Genomic DNA, 23096 nt, shown 5'->3' on the forward strand with positions numbered 1-23096 from the left:
AAGGACCCGTCAGGACGCCTCGCTAGATGGAGTCTCCGGCTAAAAGAGTTCAACATGACTGTGGTCTACAAGTCCGGCCACAAGCACAGCGACGCCGACTGCCTGTCTCAAGCGCCCGTCGAAACACCTTCCGGCAGCAGCGACGACAATGAAGACGAGTGCTTCCTAGGCGCAGTGAACATTGACGACATGGCACGACGTCAACGAGACGATCCTGAGCTGCGCGCACTAATAGAGCACCTGGAAGGGCGCGGGAGTACCACGCCACGTGTTTTCTCACGAGCCCTGTCGAACTTCGTGATGTGACAAGGTGTACTCTACAAGGAGAACTTCAGGGACAACAACTTGTCCTGGCTGCTGGTAATTCTGACCGACCTTCAAGAGGAGATCTTCGAAGCCTGCCCCGACGACCCAACGTCCGGACACCTTGTTTACACCCGGACACTGGCCCGTATTCGTGAAACGTATTACTGGCCCAAGCTCCCCAAGACCGTCCACCTATACACACGATCATGCCACGAGTACCAGCGACGCAAGAATCCTCCGATGAGGCCGGCCGGACTCCTGCAGCCAATTTCTCCTCCAACTGCACCCTTTCAGCAGATCGAAATGGATCTACTCGGCCTTTTTGCGACGTCGACGTCGGGGAACCGGTGGATCATCGTCGCCACAGATTATCTCACCCGGTACTCCGAAACGAAAGCCCTTCCTGCAGAGACTGTTGTCGAAGTTGCCAAGTTTTTCATCGAGTCCATCGTCCTCCGGCACGGCTTTCCCCATATCCCAATCTCAGACCGTGGATTATCATTCATGGCCCAACTGTCGCAAGAAGTCCTTCTTCTCAGCCACACCAGCCATCGTCGCACCACGGCGTACCACCCGCAGACCAACGGGCCGACGGGAAGACTCAACAAGACCATCGCCGATATGACCTTCATCTACGTCGACGTCGAGCACAAGACATGGGACGAAGTGTTGCCGTACGTCACGTTGGCCTACAAAACGGCCGTGCAAGAGTCCATTGGGTAGACACCCTTTCAACTGGTTCATGGCCGCAAGGTAACGACAATGCTGGACGTGATGTTACCCCAAGAACCGGCTGTCGACAGAAGCGACGACCCTCAGATGGTTGCCCAACGGGCAGAAGTCCGTCAGCTCGCCAGACTCCGGATTAAAGCTCAACAACGCTTCGACTTTGGCCGCTACACCTTTCGTCGTCGGGACGTCCACTTCCAGCCCGCAGACAGGGTCCCCATTCGTCGCCGTGGCCTCAGCGAGAAACTCCTGAAACGGTATTTCGGACCGTACAAGGTACTTCGTCGACTTGGAGATCTGAACTACGAGGTGATGCCCGACGGAACAAGAACATCATCACGCCGTCCACCACGGCCTGAATGAATCCGTACTACGCTCGATAGGACTGTGGACCTTATGTGTTCCAAATGATTATTTAGTCTACTTTCCTTTTTATTTGCTCTGTTTTGTTTTGTGTTGCATCGGGGCGATGCACTTTTTTAAAGTAAGGAGTGATGCCGCGAGCGCAGTTGACCAAGCAGGCAGTGCGCTCGTGGCCTAACGGTTATCGAGCGTGCCTTCCACGCAGAAATCTAGAGTCCTGGTCGCGGGGACGCATTTTTGTTGACGCTGACGTAAGGTTCTGGTAAATTCGAGAACCGTGCTGCTTGTTCGAGGTCAGAATGTTCTACACGCAGAACCTTCTATGCCGAATCTTCCAGAACCGCACGTGTGCACATAAGGGGCTCCGCGTGGCGAACCACAATTAGTTTCGCATCAGCGTTCGATCTTACTGCTTCGCCGCCTTCGACACCCGCGACGCTCTGCTGTTATCTTTATTTTTCCTTTTATTTTTGGGCACAAGTTCGCCCCGTTAAACATTCAGGTTATTCAGTTATTCGCCGCCTCATCACTTGTCATTCGTGACAATATCATCTTCTGAAACCTGGCTCCAGAGTTCTTCCAACCAAATGGTAGTCGGTTATATTCGTACACGTCGATTGGTGTTACAAAGGCAATAAAGGACTTGATGTGTTCTTGTAGAGGGACCTGCCAATAGCCTTCACAGAGATCGATCCTGTAGAACCAGGAGCACGTCCTGTCTGGGAATTGATTTGGTGATAATCTGTGCAGAGACGAAATATGCCATCTTCTTTAGGGGCTATGGTGATTGGGGATGACAACGTTGACGTCAAGGGTCTGATGATCCTGGCATCTAGCATTCTCTACACTTCCCGCTTAAGCCATAATTTCTTTTCGTGGGACATGCTGTAGGGTTTTTTCCGCACTGCAGATGTGTCGCGTAGCTTGAATGGAACCTCAATAACCGATGTTGCTGATGGATATGATTCTACACATATCAAATCTGGGAACGATGTTGGTACGTACTTAGACCTCTTCACAGTTCTGACCATTTGACCTGGAGCAGCAGGTGAGCTATCCGCATCCTTGTCTAGGGTTACTTCGTCCTTCCAGGCTATGTTCATTTGGAAGTGCTTCATGTCGAGTCGTGATAAAACGAACACGAGCTCGACGTCTTCTGCGGCGAGTGCCTTGACCGGGATTTTCTTTCCCTTAAACTCGACTTCCAACGTCGTCCAGTTTTGCATTAGCTTAACATTGTCATCATAGCTGTAAACGTCGATGGGCAGCCGACTTCGTATCTTTTCTGGGTCCACGATATTCTTGTTGACAAGGCTGATGGATGCTCCAGTATCAACGAAGGCATCCACGTGTCTCCCACTGACGATAACAGGGGCATAAAGGATGTTGTACTTAACCAAGTAGACAGTCGCTTTCTTCGTCATCGGGAGGGACTGTGCTCCCTCTTATTAGATTTCCGTCTGGTCGTTAGCACCGCTGTTTACGATGCGGTGGCATGTATCGAAGCACGCGCATTGCGGCCCTTCCACAATGCGATGGCACGCGCATGCATTCGCACGTGCTTCGTGGCTGACTGAATTGGGTCTTGTGTTCATTTAAGGCTTGTTACTTGCCCGGTTTACTGGAAGCTTTTGGCCGCTGTGGGTGTTGACGGTCGCGCTTCTGAGCTTCGTTAGTGGTCGTTGTTTTCCGTGGGGAATGGAGTGGTCTACGAACACAACCTTCAGTGAATACAGAAGGTCCTCAATGGTCTTTGGAGAGTGCGCTCTCACTTGTCTTTCTGCCTCTTTGCTCATCCCGTGGATGACCAGTGCGACGATCGATGTTTCGGGTAAATTAGAATCGGCGAGCTGTACAAGTCGCTCTTTCTCATAAAACTAATCTAGTAGGCTGCCTTCTCGATGTTTGTAAAATATTGCCTTATCCCACATTCAACCGCATTTTGTCAGAAGATATTGTGAAGCTCTCCTTCTACGTATCCCACGAATCGCACCCACATGAAATTCGTACCACTTTTTCGCATTCCCTGCGAGAAAGAGCCTTAAATTCTTGATCCGCGCGCTGTTTTTTGTCCCGCGGTTTTTCTCACAGGCATATTTGTAGAAGTTCAGCCACGTAGAAGCAGCTGAAGATTCGCCGTTAAACATATCTGGCTTTACTGTCTTTTCCCGAGTACGTCTTTCCACTCTCATATTTTCTAACATGGTGGTCATGAACTGCCTCTGGCGTTCTATTTGAGATACATGCAACTGCAGCAGCTGAGCAACAACCGATGCCAAGTCTCTACCGGCCGAAATCACTTCACCAGAAGTAGTGGTCGGTTTCTGAAACCACTCCTAGAATTCCTGCACTATGATGTTTAGTTTCACCTTCCGTTTTAGAAGTTCTTTCGGCGACAACTTCGCTTTCCTGGCGATGAAGGAGATAAGTTCTATGCTGTTAGCTTCCCGGGCCATTGGAACTGTTTCCTCAGCGTTTAGCTGGTAGCTCTCCAGTATTGGCTGTCCTTCTTTGCCAACCGTCAAAATTAAAGAAAACCACATCTTTCATGTGATCTTCTCGACTGCGCCAAGTGTAACGGTTCGTAACACGCGTCAAGATCAAAACTGCCGCTTTTATTCTATCCACCTCTTCATCCTCCTCTTCTCTTTTGTTTTTATTGAGGTAGAAAAAAGGAAGCCAGAGAAATTCTCTATCCTTCTCTATCCTGGCCTATCGCCGCTTTCCTTCTTGTCTGACTCTTGAAACACTACACTTCTGTTCATGACTCTTCTGATCATGTTCGTATTTTAGTCCTTAGAAACCTTCGTCTTTTCGATCGACGCCCCCGCTTTGCCGCTGTTCGGGAAGATGACACCCAGGACAGGATACGTGCTTGCGTGGTTGGCGTTATGCTTGTCCCGTCGATGGTGATGCCGACGTTCTCTTGTTCTCCTTTCTTTGTTCTTGGCTTGATGACGAGTAACTCCGACTTCTGTGCCGAGCAACTGAGGCCGCACGATTTAGCGAACTGGTGCACGGTCTTTGCCACTCCCTGAAGGGTCTAGTCCAACCAACTCTCCGACCCTGCCTTCGACGTCCACACAGTGATATCGTTTGCGTAGATAACATGATCTATGCCCTCTATGTCTTGAAGCAGGGCCGAGAGCGGGAGGAGTGCCAGGTTGAAGACAATTGGCGAGAAAACCGACTCTTGCGGGGTGCCTCTGTCTCCCAGGGCTATCGGTTTCGACTCCTTTTCTCCAATTTTGATCGTTGCCGTTCTATTGCTTAAGAAATCCTGTGCACACTTGAATGTTCGCTTTCCACACCCCGTTTGCCGCAGGTTACGGAGAATACTTGCTTGTGTAACGTCATCGAAGGCCCCTTGAGATCGATCCCCAGGATAGCTCTTGGCGTAGGATTCTTTGCTTTCCTGATTACCAGCTCGTGTAGTTGCACCAAGACGTCTTGCGTGCCCACGTGCCTCCGGAACCCGTACATGGTCGATGTCCAAATGTCTCTTAAAACCATACGCTCGACCACCTTCCCCACACACGACGTGAGGAAGATGGGGTGCAAGTTGTCGACGTGGGGTGGTTTCCCCGGCTTGGGAATGAAAGGCACCTCCGCTTCTTCCACTCTTTTGGTAACGAACCCTTCTGCGAGGACGCGTTGGCGAGGTTTAGCAGTTCCGCTCGGCTTTCGACACTCATATTTTTAAGCATCTTGTGTGTAACGCCGTTTATGCCTGGTGCGCTGCCTTGATTACTTTCATTGATGGCCGCAACCAGCTGCAGTTCGGTGAAGGCTTCCTCCATCTCGACGTTGCTATCCCCTTCGTACTCCAGAGTCGGATTACCTCTCTTCTCGGTCGTGAGGTATCTACTTGTGAGTTCACGGATGAGCTTCTCCCGTCCCCGTCGTAACTGTTGATCATTCTTGTGAAGTCTCGAGCGCTTTCCCCATCAGGTGCCGCAACAGTTTCGGAGTCTTCCTTGTAGACAGTGTGCCTTGCAGGTCTTCACACATTTTCATCCAATTTTCCCTGCATAGCTGCTGCGCATGCTAGACCGCCTGCTTGTTAAGGTCATGTATGCATCTCCGAAGCTTCTTGTTATGTCTTCGCCTCCTCCATCTTCGAGTAAGACCGTGCCTGCCCGCCCACACGTGGCTAAGCCTCCTGTCTAAGAAGGGAACTCGCGTAGTCGTAGTAATCTTCTGTGTAAATTTCTTCACAAACTTGTGTTGCTTCTTGGCCCATGCCTTATACGTCTTGGTGTCTTGGTCCTCGTCCTTGCTTTCACAGTCTGCGCGTCTACGTAACCGGTCCGAGTCTGTAATGGTGGCTTGACCCAGTTTCGCCCTCATATCGATCCCCCCGAGGGTGACACAAATGATGTCGTGATCTGAGCCAAGATTCTCTCCCGTGTTACGCCAAGTAACGTCGAGGTTCCCCTGAACTAACGTTAGATTAGGAGTGGTGTTTCTGACCGGTGCTGGTGCCTGTCCTGGTCGGCACGCCCGGTTCGTTAACCACCTCCATGTCGTGATCCTCTGCAGCTTTTACCATTTGGTTTCCTCTTTTGGACGAATATTTGTAACCCCACCCCGTGTAGGCCGCGTTGAACTCTCCTACCACTAAGATCGGTTTCATTCTTGCTGCTGTAATGCAGTCCAATATGGTGCCTTCAAAGTCAATGACCCTGCTGGACGGTCGGCAATACGCATTCAGGACAAAGATGTTCTTGTCACCCCCCACTCTTCTGCTTTGAATTTTCATGAGCGTATGTTCGCAGCCTCGCTGAGTGGTCACGTTCTGTGTGGCCGCCACGTTGCTGCGGACCAAGATCGCAGTACCCTTTTCGCTAGGGTCCGTATACGTTATGTATACCGCAAGCTTCGCCCGGCCGTTGGTCTCTTGTAACGCTATGATATCCGGTTACTGGTCCAATTTATCAACGTATAGTTGTAACTTCTGTATCTTGTTTATAACACTCGTACAGTTCTATTGAAGTAACGTCGCAGTCTATTTCTGCTTTCCTTTAGTCTTCGTCATTTTCTACTTTCTGAGCGGTAGATTTGCGCACGGAACCAACTTCTCGCTGCCTGACCCGTAGATTAACTCGTGATGGCTTCATCTTGGCAACCGTGAGATGCTTAGTTTTCGCATGCAACTAACGGAGGGTTCTCTGCATTTGGCCTACACATTTTTCATTCTTACTGTTAGACTCTTCACTGGCTCAGGCAATTGAGAAACTTGTTTGGAGATTTGTGTAAGCATGCTCATGACCGTCTCCATTGTCGGAGGAACGGCGGCCTCGGCCTTCTCTTCCTCCATGGAAACGAGTGCCATTTCTGTCGTTGGAGCTTGCATCTCTAACTGCGTCAACTCCGGTGGCGTGATCAGCGCCGGTGGCGTGATCGCCTTCGGCGCCGCGGGAGCGGCGAAGGTGGTGTATGACTTGGCTACGTTCCTTTTAGCTACGCTGACGTCATTACCATTGTTCTTTGGTCTACTGAGTACCTCGATACACTCCATCATTGCCTCCATCTGATTGTTTTGGCTCTTGATTTGATTGTTCTGCCTCTCTACCTTTTGCTTGAGTTCCAAACAGTGTCAACACTCTGTCTCTGGAAGGGAAGGAGGAGCAAACGGAAGGGAAATTGCTATTCTTGAGAGCGACGGGAAACCCCGCTGCCCGGCCCACCTGCTTCTCGGCGCGGTCGCTCCGCCGGGCCTTCGACTTGGGCCTCCATTGAGATTCGCGCCTGCGAGCCCCAGCTGCCGATGGTGACCTGGTAGCGCTCTTGCTTCTCCCTCGCCTTCTCTGGGAGCGGCTGCGACGCCCGTCCGACGCCTGCCACGTTATCTGCTGTCACGCTGGCACCCTCGGCTGCTGCAGCTACATCTCTTCTTCTCGTTGCTCACGTTCCCAACGCCGTTTACCAACGACGTATGGCGTCTTGAACCTTGCTTTACACTTCTTGTCTGTGGTGAGGTGGTTCTCCCCGCAGAGGCTGCAATTGGGGTTACTGCAGACGTGGCTTTCTTCGTGATTCTTCATTCCACGACCACTGCATATCCTGTCTTCTGGGTTTGGGCAAACGTCCATTTGGTGGCAGGGGGACCACACCGGTAGCACATATCGATCTGCTTGCGATTCAGCGAACACTCGACCCACAGGTTGCCGTATCTGTGGTTCGGGGCCTTGTCGCCGCCGAATGCGATGATCACCGTCGTCGTCTTACCGATATGGTTGACTTGCACAGTAGTCGAATTATAGTCTTGAACTAAGATTCTTCAATTTCTAGAATAGTGTCCGTCGACGGAACACCCCTGATGACGCCCTTAACGGTGCCGTGGGGAGCGGTCTCCTAGGCGCTGACGTCGTGTGCAATGCCGTTGATAGTGAGGTTTCTGACTGCCGGGTAGCGGTCTGCTTTCTCTCGTTTATACGTACTAAAACGACTATGTTTTGCTGTTTGTCCGGGCAGATGACGTTTGCGTTACCTCCTCGCCACTCACATTCGCAGCTGGGGCGATGGCTCGGCTGATCTCGAATCTAGAAATTTCTCCAAGGTTCAGGCCTCCCCTGGGACGCATGACGATCTTCATATCTTGCCTTGGCAACGCAGGCATCCTCGCTGTCTTGAGTAGCTTGCTCTTGAAATTTTTCCGCTGCGGGTGACGATGCCAGGCAGCCGCCGGTCCACCGTTGACCGTCGTTAGGCAACTCTCGAAAGCGGCTCGCCATTTGCCTGCAGTGTGAACGTCACTTCTCGCTTGTCCCGTGTCACTAGTTTTCGCGCGAATGGCAGTGGGAGGTATAAACACTCATGCGGGCGTTCGGACTCGTTTCTCCACCTCCTTGCTCGCCCTCTTGCGGCGGGAACGCGAAGCGCTCTAGCGATCACGCTATACTCCGTTCACCCTTAAGTAGATTCACCCGCTCGTCACTAAGTGGGCGAATTTCGCTACACAAACCTGAGTTTCAGGAATGCACGAGAGTGTTGATTCTTTCGGAGGTTCATTACGAAGACGTCATGAAGGTCGTACGACCCTTAGGTTTTCCCCTGAAAGGGCTGTAGATTCTTAATAAATTTTAAACATATGGGTGTTTTCACCGTTTTGAGCGCATTTTCAAACAATTTTAAGATTTACATTACCTAGAAGAAAAATCTGGAAGAGCGTATGGTAGTACATACAAGAGGTTTCTCCAACCTCCATTTTAATACCATGGAGAGAACATTATACATTTTAGTATACAGGGTGTTTTAAGAAATGTGGACGAATTCGATACTGCGAAAACTACGCATCGCACCAAAAAAAAAAAAAAGGTTGTGTCGTTTTCATTCTAAGCCAAGGGCCTATTAGGGAAAATTAATAAAGTTCAGGATAATTAAGTTGCTAATCATTTTCGTGTAATTATTTTTAAGCATTGAGTTTAAGGGCACGGTTTCATTTGGAAACTTGCTGAGCATCATCAGAAATACTAAATGAAAAAGTTGGAGTGCGATAGAAAGCACGTGCTAGATTTTACACCTTTCTCAAAAACCATACAACTTCGACGGGTTTTTAAGTTTCGGTTTACAATCGAAGCGCTCCTCGGCACCGACGGCACCGCGCCCTGTGGAGAAATAGTGCAAGCTGCCTCTGCTGCATTGAGCGAGCACAGCGAAGCAAAATGTTGGTTGCACTATTTCTCCACGGGGTGCGGTGCCGTAGGTACCCAGAAGCGCTCCGATTGCAAACCAAAACTTAGAAACCCGTCGAAGTTCTGCTGTTTTTAAGAAGCTGTAAAATGCAGCGCGTCTATCGAAAAAATCACCCGGAAAAATCCTCATGGTCCATCAGGCTGATTGTCTCATGTGTTTTGGGACATTGCTGTTCTGATTACCTGATCGTAACCTGATGGTGTGATGGTTTGGTGGCTTGATGGCTTGATGGCATGATGGTTTGATGATCTGTCGTATTTTGGGACATTTATGGTATGATCGTTTGATGGTGCGAACATCTGTTGGTCGGTATGAATTTCTAATTACACATATGTACCGGCAGAAGACAGATTCCATTACAGTCAATTGTGGACTTTATTTTGTGCCAATTATTATTTCAAAAAAGAACATCCGAAGTGTTAGGGTACCTTCCGAAATCCTCGTAGAGACTTGCAAACAATGTTTGTATTTAGGTTATGGCATGTTAATATTTCTATCTGGAAATGATTGGACGTTGAATTATCAAACAGCAAAAACAAAATAGCAGAGAAAATGCGTTTAATCTACTCACTACTTTCAAGACTCCACGATCCGCAGAAACTTCCTCGGTGTCTGTTGCGGGGCTATCTACACTCTGTCCCCATCATCTATGCTGGGCATGACGGCGTCGTGCGACAGCGTGCAATACACTAAGCCTCGTCGGCCCGAGAAGGCAGCAGGCCTCGTACTAGCGCATTCGCGGCTTCGTAAACGTTTTTTTTTTTTTTTTTTTTCGCAAATATTTAGTTTATAGTATACGTGCACCTGGTAAATAAATTTCCTATCAAGCAAAGTGCGTTTTTCGACGCATTCTCTGCCACTTGGATTGTAAACATGATTTTCTTGACATAGAAAGCAGATCAACAAATTGTTTCAGCAACGGACAATAAAACAGTTTAAAACAAAACTATGGTTGCAAAAACGTACCTGAGTTTATAAGAAGGTGCCTTCGTTACCTTTCGAGTATGCCAGGACAATTGTTGAGGCGGATTAATAGAAATTGAACACCCTGTTATCGAGCCACGCCGCTGTTAGCTTTATGCACCGAATGTAATTCACGAATGCGCAGCGACGCGAGATCATTGGCGCCTTCTCTCGGCCACTCCTGAAACCTCCTGAATGTGGTCACATTATTTCCACCACCGAAAGATGACATGAGAAGCGCCATCAGCCTTTTTTTCGTTCTGATGGTCTATCGAGATATCCTGATGCTCTCACCCGGGCAACATCAAAACGTTTCGACGGTCCGTCAGTCGCAGCAAGAAACGTTTTGAAGGTCCGACCTTTAAGCAGAAGCCTTTAATGGTCCATCAGCCACCATCAGGAAATATTTGATTGTCTCTCAGGCACCATCAAGTAGGCCTGTCGTACAATCGACAGTTAATTCTGATGGTGTGAGCGGGTTTAAAAATGTTCTGTTATTGTATTCATATATATATATACTAGTAAACGACGTAATTTTCGCCGGCTCAATACTTCGCGATTTAGGTCAAATCTGAAGTTTTGTAATAACTCGCGGGTTCTAATTTTTGCGACGCGGTATAATCTCAATATAGATTTTCATGTGTTCAAATTTTACCGGAATTGTTCGCGGGAACTATTTTTCGCGATTTGCCGGCGATTTGCGAAATTCGCGAAAATTAGGTTCTCGCGAAACTTAAGTCGTTCACAGTATATATGCGATTGGTTTAAGCATGCATGCGATCGAGTTCAGAGGAATACGCACTCGCTCAGAACCACTGCAACAACGCGCGCCCACGACTGATGGAATATTGTCGTCACATATAACAGCCACCGCAGAATATAAATCGTGGAAATGCCTATACTTTGTCAAAGCAACACAATTTTTTTTGCGAACTTGTTTTTTTTTTTTTGTATGTTTCTGTATCTGACGACCGTAATTCTTGTGCAAATGGATTCTCACACCTACACCCCCCTCCCCCTGAAATAATTCCTCTTGGCACTGCGGGGCAACATGCAATAAATAAATAAATGCGATTTGATGGTACAAAACACTTTTGATGGTCCATCGCCTGATGGTCTGACGACCCATCAAATGCAGTTATGAGCTTCTGGCCGACCGTCAAACGCTTGTGATGGTCCACCAGAGAGGTTTGATGGACCATTAGCTGCCACTAAAGTACCTGACAGACCATCTAACGCTCTGGATGGTCCATCAAGGAAGTCTGGTGGACCATCAGGTGCCATTGGAGCAACTGACGAACCAAGAAGACGTTTTCAATGGTCCATCAGACGCCGTCAAGGAAGTATGATGGACCATCGAAATTTCTTTGATGGTCTATTTGGAGGGTCTGATAGACCATCAAGAGCCATCAAGAAGGTCTGGTGAACCATCAAGGAAGCCTGGTGGGCCATCAGGGAAGTTTGATGGGCCATCAGAGAAGTTTGACGAACCATCAAGAAAGTTTGATGGACCATGATATTTTATTTATGGTCTTTTCTATCGGGGTGTCTTCTATCGCACTTCAATTCTCTTATTTAGTGTGTTTCAATGATGCTCAGCAAGTTTCGAAATTAAACCATGTCCTTAAGCTCAATATTTATAAGATTAATTACTCGAAAATAATTAACAACTTAGTTATCTCAAACTTTAATCATTTGCCTAAGTGGGCCCCTGGCCTAAAAACAAAACGACACAAGCCTTTTTTTTTTTTGTGCAACGCGTAGTTTTCGCAATATCGAATTTGTCCACCTTCAGTGAAACACCCTGCGTATTGTAGTATTTGTGTAAATAAATTGGACGGGACAGACTCTTTTTCATTAAGTTCGACGAGATGGCGACAGCAGAATCAAGCTGCAAGAGCATTTGCTGTTGTTTTCTTCTCTCGAGCTCGTACGAAAGGTGGCTCGCGGCACGCGTTTGCTGCTAGGATCGGTTTTGCCTAGCGTGCCTTTATGTGCACTTTGCTTCGGGGCTCGGTGGCTTGGGGTGATGACACCTTACCAATTTTTTTTTTAACTCTTATATTTATTTATTTGCTCTGAAGCGCGTGAAAAAGCATGTCCCTGCACGCGTTCGTGGCGCTGACTGTGCTAGGGCGACATTTTGTTTCCTGCAACTTTTCTATTTTCCATGTGAGCGCGTGCTGTCGTCATCAGGTTCTACGAACGATGGCCTCACCCTCAACAGAAGGACATTGAGGTACTCTAGTTTTGCATGTCGGCTAGATTTTCCCGTCGTGTGATTTATGTCGGCAACGACGCACAATAAATGGGATCAATGAGAGGCAACGGATGTACGACGTAGTGATGCCATGGCAACGTCCAAATTGCATTGTTTACCGCCGTGCCCATCGCCTTTACTTTCAAATAGACCGCGGCCGATCTCATCAGCTATGCCAACCAATCCAGTCATAAAAACATGCACACGACACCGTGGTTTTTGATCCCCGAGACCAAGCGGAAAAGGCATATACTTTCAGCAAAGTCCCTTGGTGTGCTTGTGTTTGCCTTGCAAGCAACGTCAAATGCGCCAGTACACAATGCCTGTGCCACACGAGGCTCTTGGAAGCCAATGGCAGTGCAGCAATCTTTCGTGGCCGTGTCTCTAATGTTCGCACAACAGTGGTTGTCCGTACTTGGAAACGTCGGGCGTGAATTTTAACCAGAGTCTTTAGGCTCTCAGCGCTGGTTTGGCTTCGTTGGCTTGTATAACCCATTCCAGATCTTGGTCATTTTCTTGGTCGTCTTGTGCGCTGCGGCATATATCAGCAGTAGAGTTAGAGCTCAATTTATCCAACATTTCAATTTTTAAAAATTTACAGCCCAGCGTGCGATCTCCACAGCCCAGGACGCGCATGTTTGTTGCTTCTGAAGGCAAACACATCACGTGCATGCCATACGCACGAACACTGAAAATGGCCCCGGCCAGAAGCCCGTGTCGAAAGGCCGTACTGTTTTTCGCATTCGTTGCGTGAACAAAGGAGAGCGTCGATAGTGATTCCATAACAACAAAGAATGTCTAAGGCGTCGCCATGGCCTCAAAAGACAATGATACGCGTTTTCGGCTGAGTTTCCAATATACATGGCTTGGAAGTAACGTCATTGCATCATTCTGGTGTTCATCTCAAGTTCTTTTTGACATGAGAAATAAATTTAGTGGTAAGTAACTAAGTAGCGCCTCCACGGTGGTAGACAAAAGGGACCGTCCGCGATCTTTTATGAGAGTACGTGGAGCTCCGTGGCGGAGAATCACCTGGTTCAGCGGGAACGCAGCAATTTAGGGTGCTGTAGCGTTGGGAAGGACCGCTGTTTCTACGTAACATGTTAGATGGTCGATATACACAATTATCCAGTTCTGGGAAGGGTCCGAATAGGTCAACTCACACAACGACGAACGGTAAATCAGGGGGAGCTATGGGTTCGAGAAGTCCTGGGGGAGTTGATGTGGGACACTCTCGACGCTGGCACAGCTGGAAACTCCTGACGCACTTGAATACAGCACTATACACTCCGGGCCAAAAGAACCCATGGATGACAAACTCTTGTGTAGGTTTTAGGAATCCGAGATGGCGGGCAGGGGGCTCATCTTGCAGATTTTGTAATATCTCTTGTCAGAGGTGTTGAGGTATGACAAGGAGCCAACGCTTACCCTGTGGATCATAATTTTGACAAAACAATATCCCGTCAATATAAACAATTGTTGAGCTCTGTTAGTAAAACGTCAACTTTTGGACGGATTGCTGCCTCTCAAGTGGGAGAGTATCTGAATTATTCACACGATCTGCACGCTGCTCGGAAGGCAAAGTCTCACAGGAAATAGGAGCGATTGAAGCTGTGGTATTTGTGTATAGTGCAAGAGTAGTAATGGTGTTAAAGTGCCCCTGGAAAGAAAAAAAAAGTTTTTTAACAGTGTTGTTGGGACATCCGTGTCAAAAAATTAATAATACGCAAAAGAAAACATTTTTAGAGAAATATTCACTACCCGAGACGCGATTTAGTTGCTAGTCACCTCATTTCTACTTGTTTTTCATCTCGGCATGCCGAGCGCCTGGAGGAGAAGTGGACCGGTTTCGCCTTCGCGTCGAGGTGGAAAGAGCGAATTACCATCGCATTGAGCGAATGACCACTTCGTGACGTCATGGACTTTGCGTGCAGAATTTCAAATAAATTTATCGCCGTGAATACCGCTCTAAACATTTTTTTTTTCGCGTAAAATTTGTTTAGTGCCACGCGTGTCCCAACAGACTGTTAAAAAAAAAGTTCTTTTTTTCCTTTCAGAGGCCCTTTAAGGGTAAGCGTACATCGGCAGAGGCCATCAGCGTCTTGATGTTTTTGACCACTTCTGTTGACGATATTAAAATCATACTCCTGCAGTTTTAGCGCCCACCGACCGAGGAGTCCGGTTAGGTTCTTAAGGGAAGCAAGCCAGCACAAAGAGTGGTGGTCGGTGACCACTTCAATGTGTCTTGCATAAAGCTATGGTCGGACTTTTCCAAGAGCACAAGATTGAGATTTAGACGCTTCGTAAACAACACTTTAATAATATTTTAGACAGCATTCGTAAAACATGTTTTTAGGCGAAAGGCTTACTTGTCCCGATGAGCGAAAAAGCGTCGTATAAACCGATAAATGTATATACGATTGAGCGGCTCGCTCCGCTCATCGAGCGATCTTACTTGTCCCATTGTTTTGGCGTCATCCTTGCGGTCATCCTAGAAGTCGTCCTATACCTCTAGGACGACTTCACTTTTCACAATACTTAAGAAACAAGCGGCGTCGGCGGCGTTGTGCTGTGCCCGAAGGATGATCATAAAATACGTCATCAGGTAACAGCAGCGTGATGCCAAGTGAATAACTTCTGCAAACATGAAATCCAGATAGAATCCATGTAGATGTCTAGTTTTACAATCCAGATAGAGAAACGTTATACTGGGTTTTTCGGTAGGGATGGATCTCTAAAAATCGCAAAACTCGATGTGTAACATACGAGTGTTCGATTTAAAGAATGATCTACCCGTTTAACACATCTAAAGTGGAGTGACTTTTAAGATCACATCTTTAAGTGCCTCAAAATATTATTTAACTCACTAACTACGTTCTGAGACACATTTGTCGGTAGGTGTGAAACCGACATTAACGTCTATACCGAGGCGTTGACTTCAAAACAGTATTTTTGGTACACACCATACTAAACCAGAAACTAACGGACGACAAGGGCGCAAACACACACGTCTCAATCTTTATGAGTGAAGCAAAGTTATGAGGTGGAAAATGTGTGTGTTTGTCCCTTTGTCGTCCGTTCCTCGCTGGTTTAGAATCCTGTGGAACGTTAAGGAGCTCGCCTGCTTTATACATTTGGTTTCTGTTTTGCTCGTGACTTTATGTTTTAAAAAAATGTGGCCGCATCTCCACGTGGTGAATGATGTTCATTGCGGCGAAGCTGTGGTGGTGCTGATGATACTGATTTTATTGTTCATAGGTGGTGCGGAGTTCCGGATTGCGTTTCAACTTCATTATTACTGCTTAATGGTGGGTGAAATGCAGAGCCAGTGGTTCTTCTAGCGGATCAGCTTGGATCCGCTAGAAGCGGGGGGAACGCATCTCCACCGCTTAAGTCAACGGTCCATGTCAGAAAGAGAATGTGTTGTATGGATCGTGGTTATATACGCAGTTGAGCATTTGACCGCAGCGCCATCTCCTGTATAGACGTTGAGCGACTACATGCAACGTTGAAGTGTAGCGTAGTGTGCAATAAAGAAAAAAAAAGTGTAGCGTAGTGGTTAAGACGTCTGCCTCGTAAGCAAGCGGTTCCCAATTCGAGCCCCTAAACAAACGTACTTTTTTTTTTTTTTTTTTTTTTTTATTTGGGCCGATTTCGGAGGCAGTGCAATTGATGTGAGCACGGACGCCGGACAAGGCTAGACCCTAAGGAGCTTCGCCCCTAAGAAAAAAAAACTGTACCATGGAGTCAATATTACGCTACGCATATTTGTTGCTTTCGGGAGAAAAATGCGACCTGCCTGCGCACTACTCCAGCTTCCTCGCCAAAGCGGGAATAATTCGTGTCGCTCAGTAATGTCAGCACACCACGAGACAGGCCTAGAAAATGGTATACCATCACGTATCTCCGATCCTCACTATTACCGCCATTTTGATAAACGAGTGGCGCCACATATAGACAGTTGGAGTCGTGGTTGTAACGTGACACCTTCGCGTCACGTCACGGGGTAAACTTTCCCGCGGACTTTAGTGGGCTAAATGCCCCGTGGCCCACATCACATCTGTCAGCCACGTTAACTCTCCTTTGAGAATCTCCCCCAAACCAACAAAAAGAAACAAGAATATTGCGTTAAACAGAAATCACCAGTAGTATTAATATTAATTTTGGTTCACATGTAAAACAAAACCAGTCAATAAAGATACCCTCGGGTGACGTAGCCTATCTGTGTTTATTTGCTTTGCAACTAACATTGATACTCACCATTCAAAACAAGCTCTCACAAATAAGTTTATTCTGCCAGCATTTTAGCTTGCTAATGAATACCAACAATTATCTTTATATAATTCAATGCATATTTTTCTGCTATTGAAGCATATGATTATATAGCATCGTGAAACGAAAAATGTGAGTCGCTACTCTTGTAGGTGTTTCTTGTTTCAATTTACTATCGTTAGCTTGGTTTGATCTATGGTTTTAGTCAGCGCCATGCACATTCCTGCAGCTCATGTTAGGAGTGAGGCCTCACGTCATGGAGGGTTTATGAGTCAGTCTTACCATTTGGAGAGGGTGTTCGTGTTTATTTCTAAGCGCATTTTTTTCCTTCCGTCAAAGGACTTGATAATCTTCATGCACTTACGAGTTTTCCGAACAACCAACAAGCTCTCAGAATCGAACTGACAAAAATAGGACAAAGGGAACCGACAGTATTGCTCTATCACAAATTCGTCGTCGGCTCCAAACAGGAGGGTTACAAGCTGACCGTTGCCGACTACGAGGGTCCTCATCAAGGTAGGTATCGGTTCTGCCGCAGTGCCTTTCGCAACAAATGCGAAGAATGTGGAATGGCGCGTGTTATTGAGCGCTTTGTCAGCAGGGAGCAGGACCTCTGCGGCTCTGCCGATAGAAAACCGAAAATTGAAAACAAGCCCAAACTGTTTTTGAAAGGCTGTAAATGCTTGGGGTGCTTTCTGTCTTTCTACGTGCGCTGATTTTGTGATTCTAGACGGTTGTTAGCTATTTTCTAGCTGAAACATCGTTTAAATTTGTTAATTTAGAAATTCAAATTCCCAAACCTAATTCAGAACTTCGTTATCGCAGACGCTAATGATTGTTCTGAACGTACCCTTTTAAGAAACTAGAACGAAATTAAAATCTTCTGTGTGACGTGTAGTTTCGCACGAACAATTCGGCTCATGTTCCGCGAAACACGCCGGCATGATCCACCTTTTATGAGATGGTAAAAATGATGTGCTATAACAGGGGTGGCCAGAGTGACATGGGGTTAGAGATGCAAACAAAACTATAAACGTTCTGAGAGCCGCAGGACAAAAGGAAGTAGTAATTCAAGTACACTAATTGAATTAATGTAATTTAATTACTTTCTTTTAAATTTGTAATTGCGTTTAATTACTTTGGGCTATAAGGAATTGTAATAGTAATTTAATTACTTTCTAGCTTCAGTAAGTGCAAAATTTCGGGCACAATTACAAATTACTTTTGCAAGACTGCGGCTCTGGCGGAATGCCTCTGAAAGCCTCAGTGCCCGCACCAGCGGCCTAGCTCTCGGTGACACACTCGCAGTTCCAAGTTTATTTTCTGTTGGCTTTACTTCGTATCATATTGGATTCAGCGTTTTGGAGACTGACTTCTCACCTGGGAATATTGTCACCATTGATTCAGGAGCCCCGATTCGGTTCTTACATAATTCTGAACCATCATAGTTCCAACTCAATGTAAATAAATCAATGAATCAATCAATCAATCAATCCTTTATTTCACATCAGAAACTGATGTAGGCTGCAGGGGCAAAAAGTCAAAAGTTTGACTTGACAAGGCCTCTGCAGCCTTACAATTGGCACACGGCGACATACTACACATGAAGTAATAACATTAAGTTTTCAGCTTTTAACATTAAGCAAATAAATAAATAAATAAAAAAGAACCAGAAGAACAGCATAAGTTAAACACGCTGTTAAAGATAACAAAAAAATCATATACATATATATATATATACACATACACATATACATATGTATATACATACATGTATATACACGCATACATACACACACATACATACATACGCATCATACAGACGCGCATATACACACATATATATAAGGCACATAGCATATTTAGGTACATGACAGGACAATAACATAAAACGTCTGTGTGTAAATGCGTTCCTATTAGCACGTGTGGATTATAATAACACTATTAAAATATTCTGAGAAGACTAATTGTCGTATATTTATTTGCCTGGCTAGCGAAATTGTGTCAACCTGATTTTACTTTACCGATCTGGCTCCTTCGAGCATATGAGCTAATTTAATATTATCCCAGGCAGCACCGAGTTCTGGGCCAAAACTTGGCTTGCGTCTGGCAGTTTAGGGCACTAAAAAGCCCGAAGAAGCCAAAGTAGTGCCAAACCTGACCTCCCTTGGCAACAGTCTGGGTATCTTGGCCCTAATTCGCCAAACAAGTGCCAAACTTAGGCTTCGCTGCCGGGTAGTTCGGCTGTCGTCTGGCATCTTCGGGCCTAAATCGCCTAAAAAATGCCAGATTTAGGCTTACTGCCCGGTAGTTCGGCAGATCTTTGGCATTTTTGGGCCAAAATCGCCAAACTAATGCCAAAGTTAGGCTTCACTTTTTGATAGTTCGGCTATCACCTGGCACATTCGGGCCAAAATCGCCACAGATGTGCCAGAGTTAGGCTTACTACCTTGTAGTTCGGCAGAGTTTTGGCATTTTTGGGCCAAAATCGCCGAACTAATGCCAAAGTTAGGCTTCACTTTTTGACAGTTCGGCTGTCACCTGGCACATTCGGGCCAAAATCGCCAGAGATGTGCCAGAGTTAGGCTTACTACCTTGTAGTTCGGAAGAGCTTTGGCATTTTCGGGCCAAAATCGCCAAACTTATGCCAAAGTTAGGCTTCACTTTTTCACAGTTTGGCCGTCACCCGGCACACTCGGGCCAAAATCGCCACAGATGTGCCAGAGTTACGCTTACTACCTTGTAGTTCGGTTGAGATCCGGCATCTTTGGGCCCAAGTAGCCAAACGAGCGCCCAAGTTAGGCTTCGCTTCCCGATAGTTTGCCTGTGATCTCGCAGCTGCGGGCCAAAGTTGCCAAAAAAGTGCCAGAACTAGGCTTACTGCCTTGGAGTTCGGCTGACGAATTATTTGATGTATGCGGGTGGTCTTCATCTTAATTAAATAGAAATCAAGTTTTATTCGGCTGGCAACTTTATGTTATTTCGGGTGTCTCTTGATTTCTGCAGTCCAAAGGTTGGCTGAATGTTTTGACGCGGCTGGAGCAGGCTTTGCAAACGCAAATAAATTGTGCCAGAGGTTGCACTCGCGCGTAGGTACACAAGCCAATATCGGAGCGCGCCATGAGACTGGTTCGACATTATGGCGCGTTCACACCGGCGATCCGATCTAGTCGCGCCATAACTTTCATCGCAAAAGCGACCATCGCGGGCAAAAAGTGACGGGTTTCGAGCAGTCGCTTGCTGACCCGACTTTTTACGATGCACTCTAGTCGCGGAGAGGCCCAGCCAACCAACGGCGTTCGGAGCGAGAGTTTTTGAGAAGCGACTCGCCAACGAAGGCGTTGGACTCGCTCATCGCGCACGCCAAATTGACCAACTAATTACTTTTATTTTTTTTTTTTTTTTGCGATGCGATTTAGTTGGATCGCGCGACTGCTTACATCCCCGGTGTGAATCCGCCTTTACAGAAAGTGCTGTCAATTGAGCTAACACTGGACAAGACGGATGTACGCACGTTTCCACAAGAGATATCATTATTAGGCGGCGCATTGCAAAAGCGAGCGTGGCTCTGTGCGTGTCTGTCTTGCATTGTGATTGAGCACTGTCAAATCCTAGCGATAACAAAGAGCGGAAACGACCGGGGCTCCGTGGCGCGGCTCCCGCATCACACTTGGGGAATGAAAATAAAATCCTGGAAATTGTACTATTTTAGCGTGTTGATACTTTTTAAACATTAAAAGTGGAGACACAAAAGGGACGATCAGACAGGACAATCTGAGCTTTAAAGGCCGCTGTACAAACGGGACGTTCTACAGAGAAGAACCTTCTCTCCCGAAGCTAGGGGACGGGGAGGGAAAGGGCCATCGTTGGGTGGAAAGAGCGTCTAGAGAATGGGATTAGCCTCGGGGCGAGCCATCCTCTCGAGAGGGAGTGGGGACGGAAGAAAGCTGCCGTGGGGGTTGCGGCTAAAAGGTGGAAGAAAGTTAAGCTTGTCAAACGGCGACCTCGGATCCGAGGACGGGCACGCCAGAGAATTTGAAAAAAGCTGCTTGATTAGCCCGACGACCCAGTGCGGTCTACTGGTTCTAGAAGGTGACTCAGATGAAGAAAACTCGTTTTGCTCGAAAACTCTAAAAGCATTCTGGACGTGAACTCTTGCCACAAATAAAAATAACACATGCATGAAAAACTACGAAGGCAACTAAGCTTTCTCCTATGATGGGAGAATGCGTGAGCATTACAGGCAGAGTTATGTTGGCGCAACTTGCAATAAAGAAAGACAAAAAAAGTTATGTTGGCGCGACAGACAGCGCGCTAGTTTCACGATCAAGCGGGCTTAGCTTCGAAACCGGGCTTGTTTTTTTTCTTGTGTTCCTTTTTTTATTTAGTTTATTTTTTTTTATTTTCTTTTTGTTTGGTCACGTAACAAAAAAAATCACATGAACAGAATTTTTTTTTTTGGCCACGTCACCAGATTTTTTTCTTATTTCTCCTTTCCTTCAGTCTTTCTTTTTTTTTTTTTTTCTTTTTTTCGGTTTACGCTTTTTATCGCAAAACTCTTTGCACCTATTTCGCGTTAAATTGGCGTTAGCCAAATCATTTTTTTTATGGCAGAGAATTCTGCCGTACGTACCCTATGTTACTATTACCAACCCTGGCTTGCAATTTCTGCTATCTAAAGGACTGGACTATGCCCTTGCTCCACGGTACGTTCCAAAACGTGACTTCATAATTGAAATTGAAGAGAAACTCAGACATGTGCACGATGTCACAGGGGTAAATTTCGCGAGAAGCCGCGTTGTCAGTGTTTCGAACAATGTGAAACCGGCCGGGTCAAATTTAGATCAACAAGAACGCATTGCTCTTAATCAGTTGAAGTCAGACAGCTCGATCATGATTTTAAAGGCCGACAAAGGAAAAGGAACCGTTGTGCTTAATAGGGATGACTACCTGAAGAAGATGTATGAAGTTATAAATGACAGTCGCTATTTCGTGAGGCTATCAAGAGATCCCGCCGCTAAGTCCGAAAGAGAGTTAGCTGACCACCTTCGAGAGCTGAAAAAGAAAGGACGCATCAGTGATGACCTATACCGTCATCTCTTCTCCTTTGACGCCGCGACACCCAAGATGTATGAACTCCCCAAAATTCACAAACCGGGTTGCCCCCTACGCCCGATTGTATATGTTATTGATTCATCCACTTACAGCCTTTCCAAATATCTGGTAATGATTCTGAGCCCTCTTACGGGAAACAATAAGTTTAGCGTCCGGAATTCCCGTGACTTTGTTGAACTTATACGCGCTCAGACCATGCTACCGCACGAGGCTATGGTATCCTTTGATGTGATTTCATTATTTACGAATGTCCCCAACGCCCTGGCGGTTGATGTCGCCCGTGACCGGTTGCTGGGAGACCAGTCGTTGTCCACTCGCACAACCCTCCTTGTTGATGACGTTATACTCCTTTTTTGCGTTTTTGTGTCAACCAGTGTAATTTTAGTTTTAATGGGGACATATATCATCAGGTCAGCGGATGCCCTATGGCATCCCCCTCAAACCCCTCAATTCAGTTCACCTGCGAACATGAAACCGATAGTACCTTGCCGTTTTTATATGTACGTGTCCATAGAACTAGTGAATCTTTCTTTAAGATGGAGACATCCGTATATGGTAAACCATGTGACAGACAAAACTTTCTTGACTACCACTCTCATCACCCATCTAACTCAACACTTAGCGATCAAGAACTTAGCCATGGGCGGGAGGCTTTGAAGAAACGTAACTACCCCGACCGGTTTATCAATCGCGTTAAGAAACAAATGTCCCGTCGGCGCCCGGATCGAGCCGAACGAACACGTGACGTCGTGTGCATCCCGTACGTTAAGGGGGTTTCGGAGGCATTGGGACGCGCCCTTAGGCCGTTGGGGGTACGAACTGTATACAAACCCTACAGAACAATTGCCAATGTTATCTCCAAGCCAAAAGACCCGACCCCACCAGAGGCAGAAAGGGTCGTGATCTACCAGGTGCAGTGCAAGGAATGTGACGCTTCCTACATTGGAGAGACGGAACGAAAAAGAAAAACAAGACTAAAAGAACACGCACGGGATGTCGCCAATTCCACGAACGCCACCCGCTTCAAGTCCGAACTCGTCGACCATGCATGGACGTCAGGACACCAATTTGACTTTGACAAGGCGAGGGATAAAAGGTGGGGACTGAGGAAGCTGCTGGAATCTTGGTTCATCCAGAACGACAAACGCGGAAGTGATTCATCGCTGGTAAACAAGAACCGTGGCCCCCTGCCGGACGTGTACACAAACTTTATGCCTAAATAGCCGAATTTTTTTGTGCGACTCTCACTCGCTCTGCGCTCTACTGAAGATGCCTCCCGCATGGGAGGCGAAACGTTTAATAAAATTGTTATTTTTGTGATGTCAAGCCGTTTTTGTTATTACATTTATCATGTCTTCGCCCGGCTTCTGGAGTATATTTGCGCTCCTAA

At 46.7% G+C, this 23096-nt stretch overlaps 1 protein-coding gene across 1 annotated transcript in view; it reads left to right on the forward strand.

Annotated features, from left to right (window-relative positions):
* Window positions 1–23096, forward strand: part of LOC120841023 (ficolin-1-like) — a 124394-nt gene that overhangs the window by 95898 nt on the left and 5400 nt on the right. Inside the window, exon 4 of the mRNA XM_042288212.1 lies at window positions 16931–17107. Within this exon, the coding sequence (XP_042144146.1) occupies window positions 16931–17107 (177 nt within the window). The remainder of the gene's footprint in view (window positions 1–16930; window positions 17108–23096) is intronic.

Source organism: Ixodes scapularis, unplaced genomic scaffold (assembly GCF_016920785.2).
Source record: "Ixodes scapularis isolate PalLabHiFi unplaced genomic scaffold, ASM1692078v2 ptg001274l_1___fragment_1__unscaffolded, whole genome shotgun sequence".
Taxonomy (NCBI): domain Eukaryota; kingdom Metazoa; phylum Arthropoda; class Arachnida; order Ixodida; family Ixodidae; genus Ixodes; species Ixodes scapularis.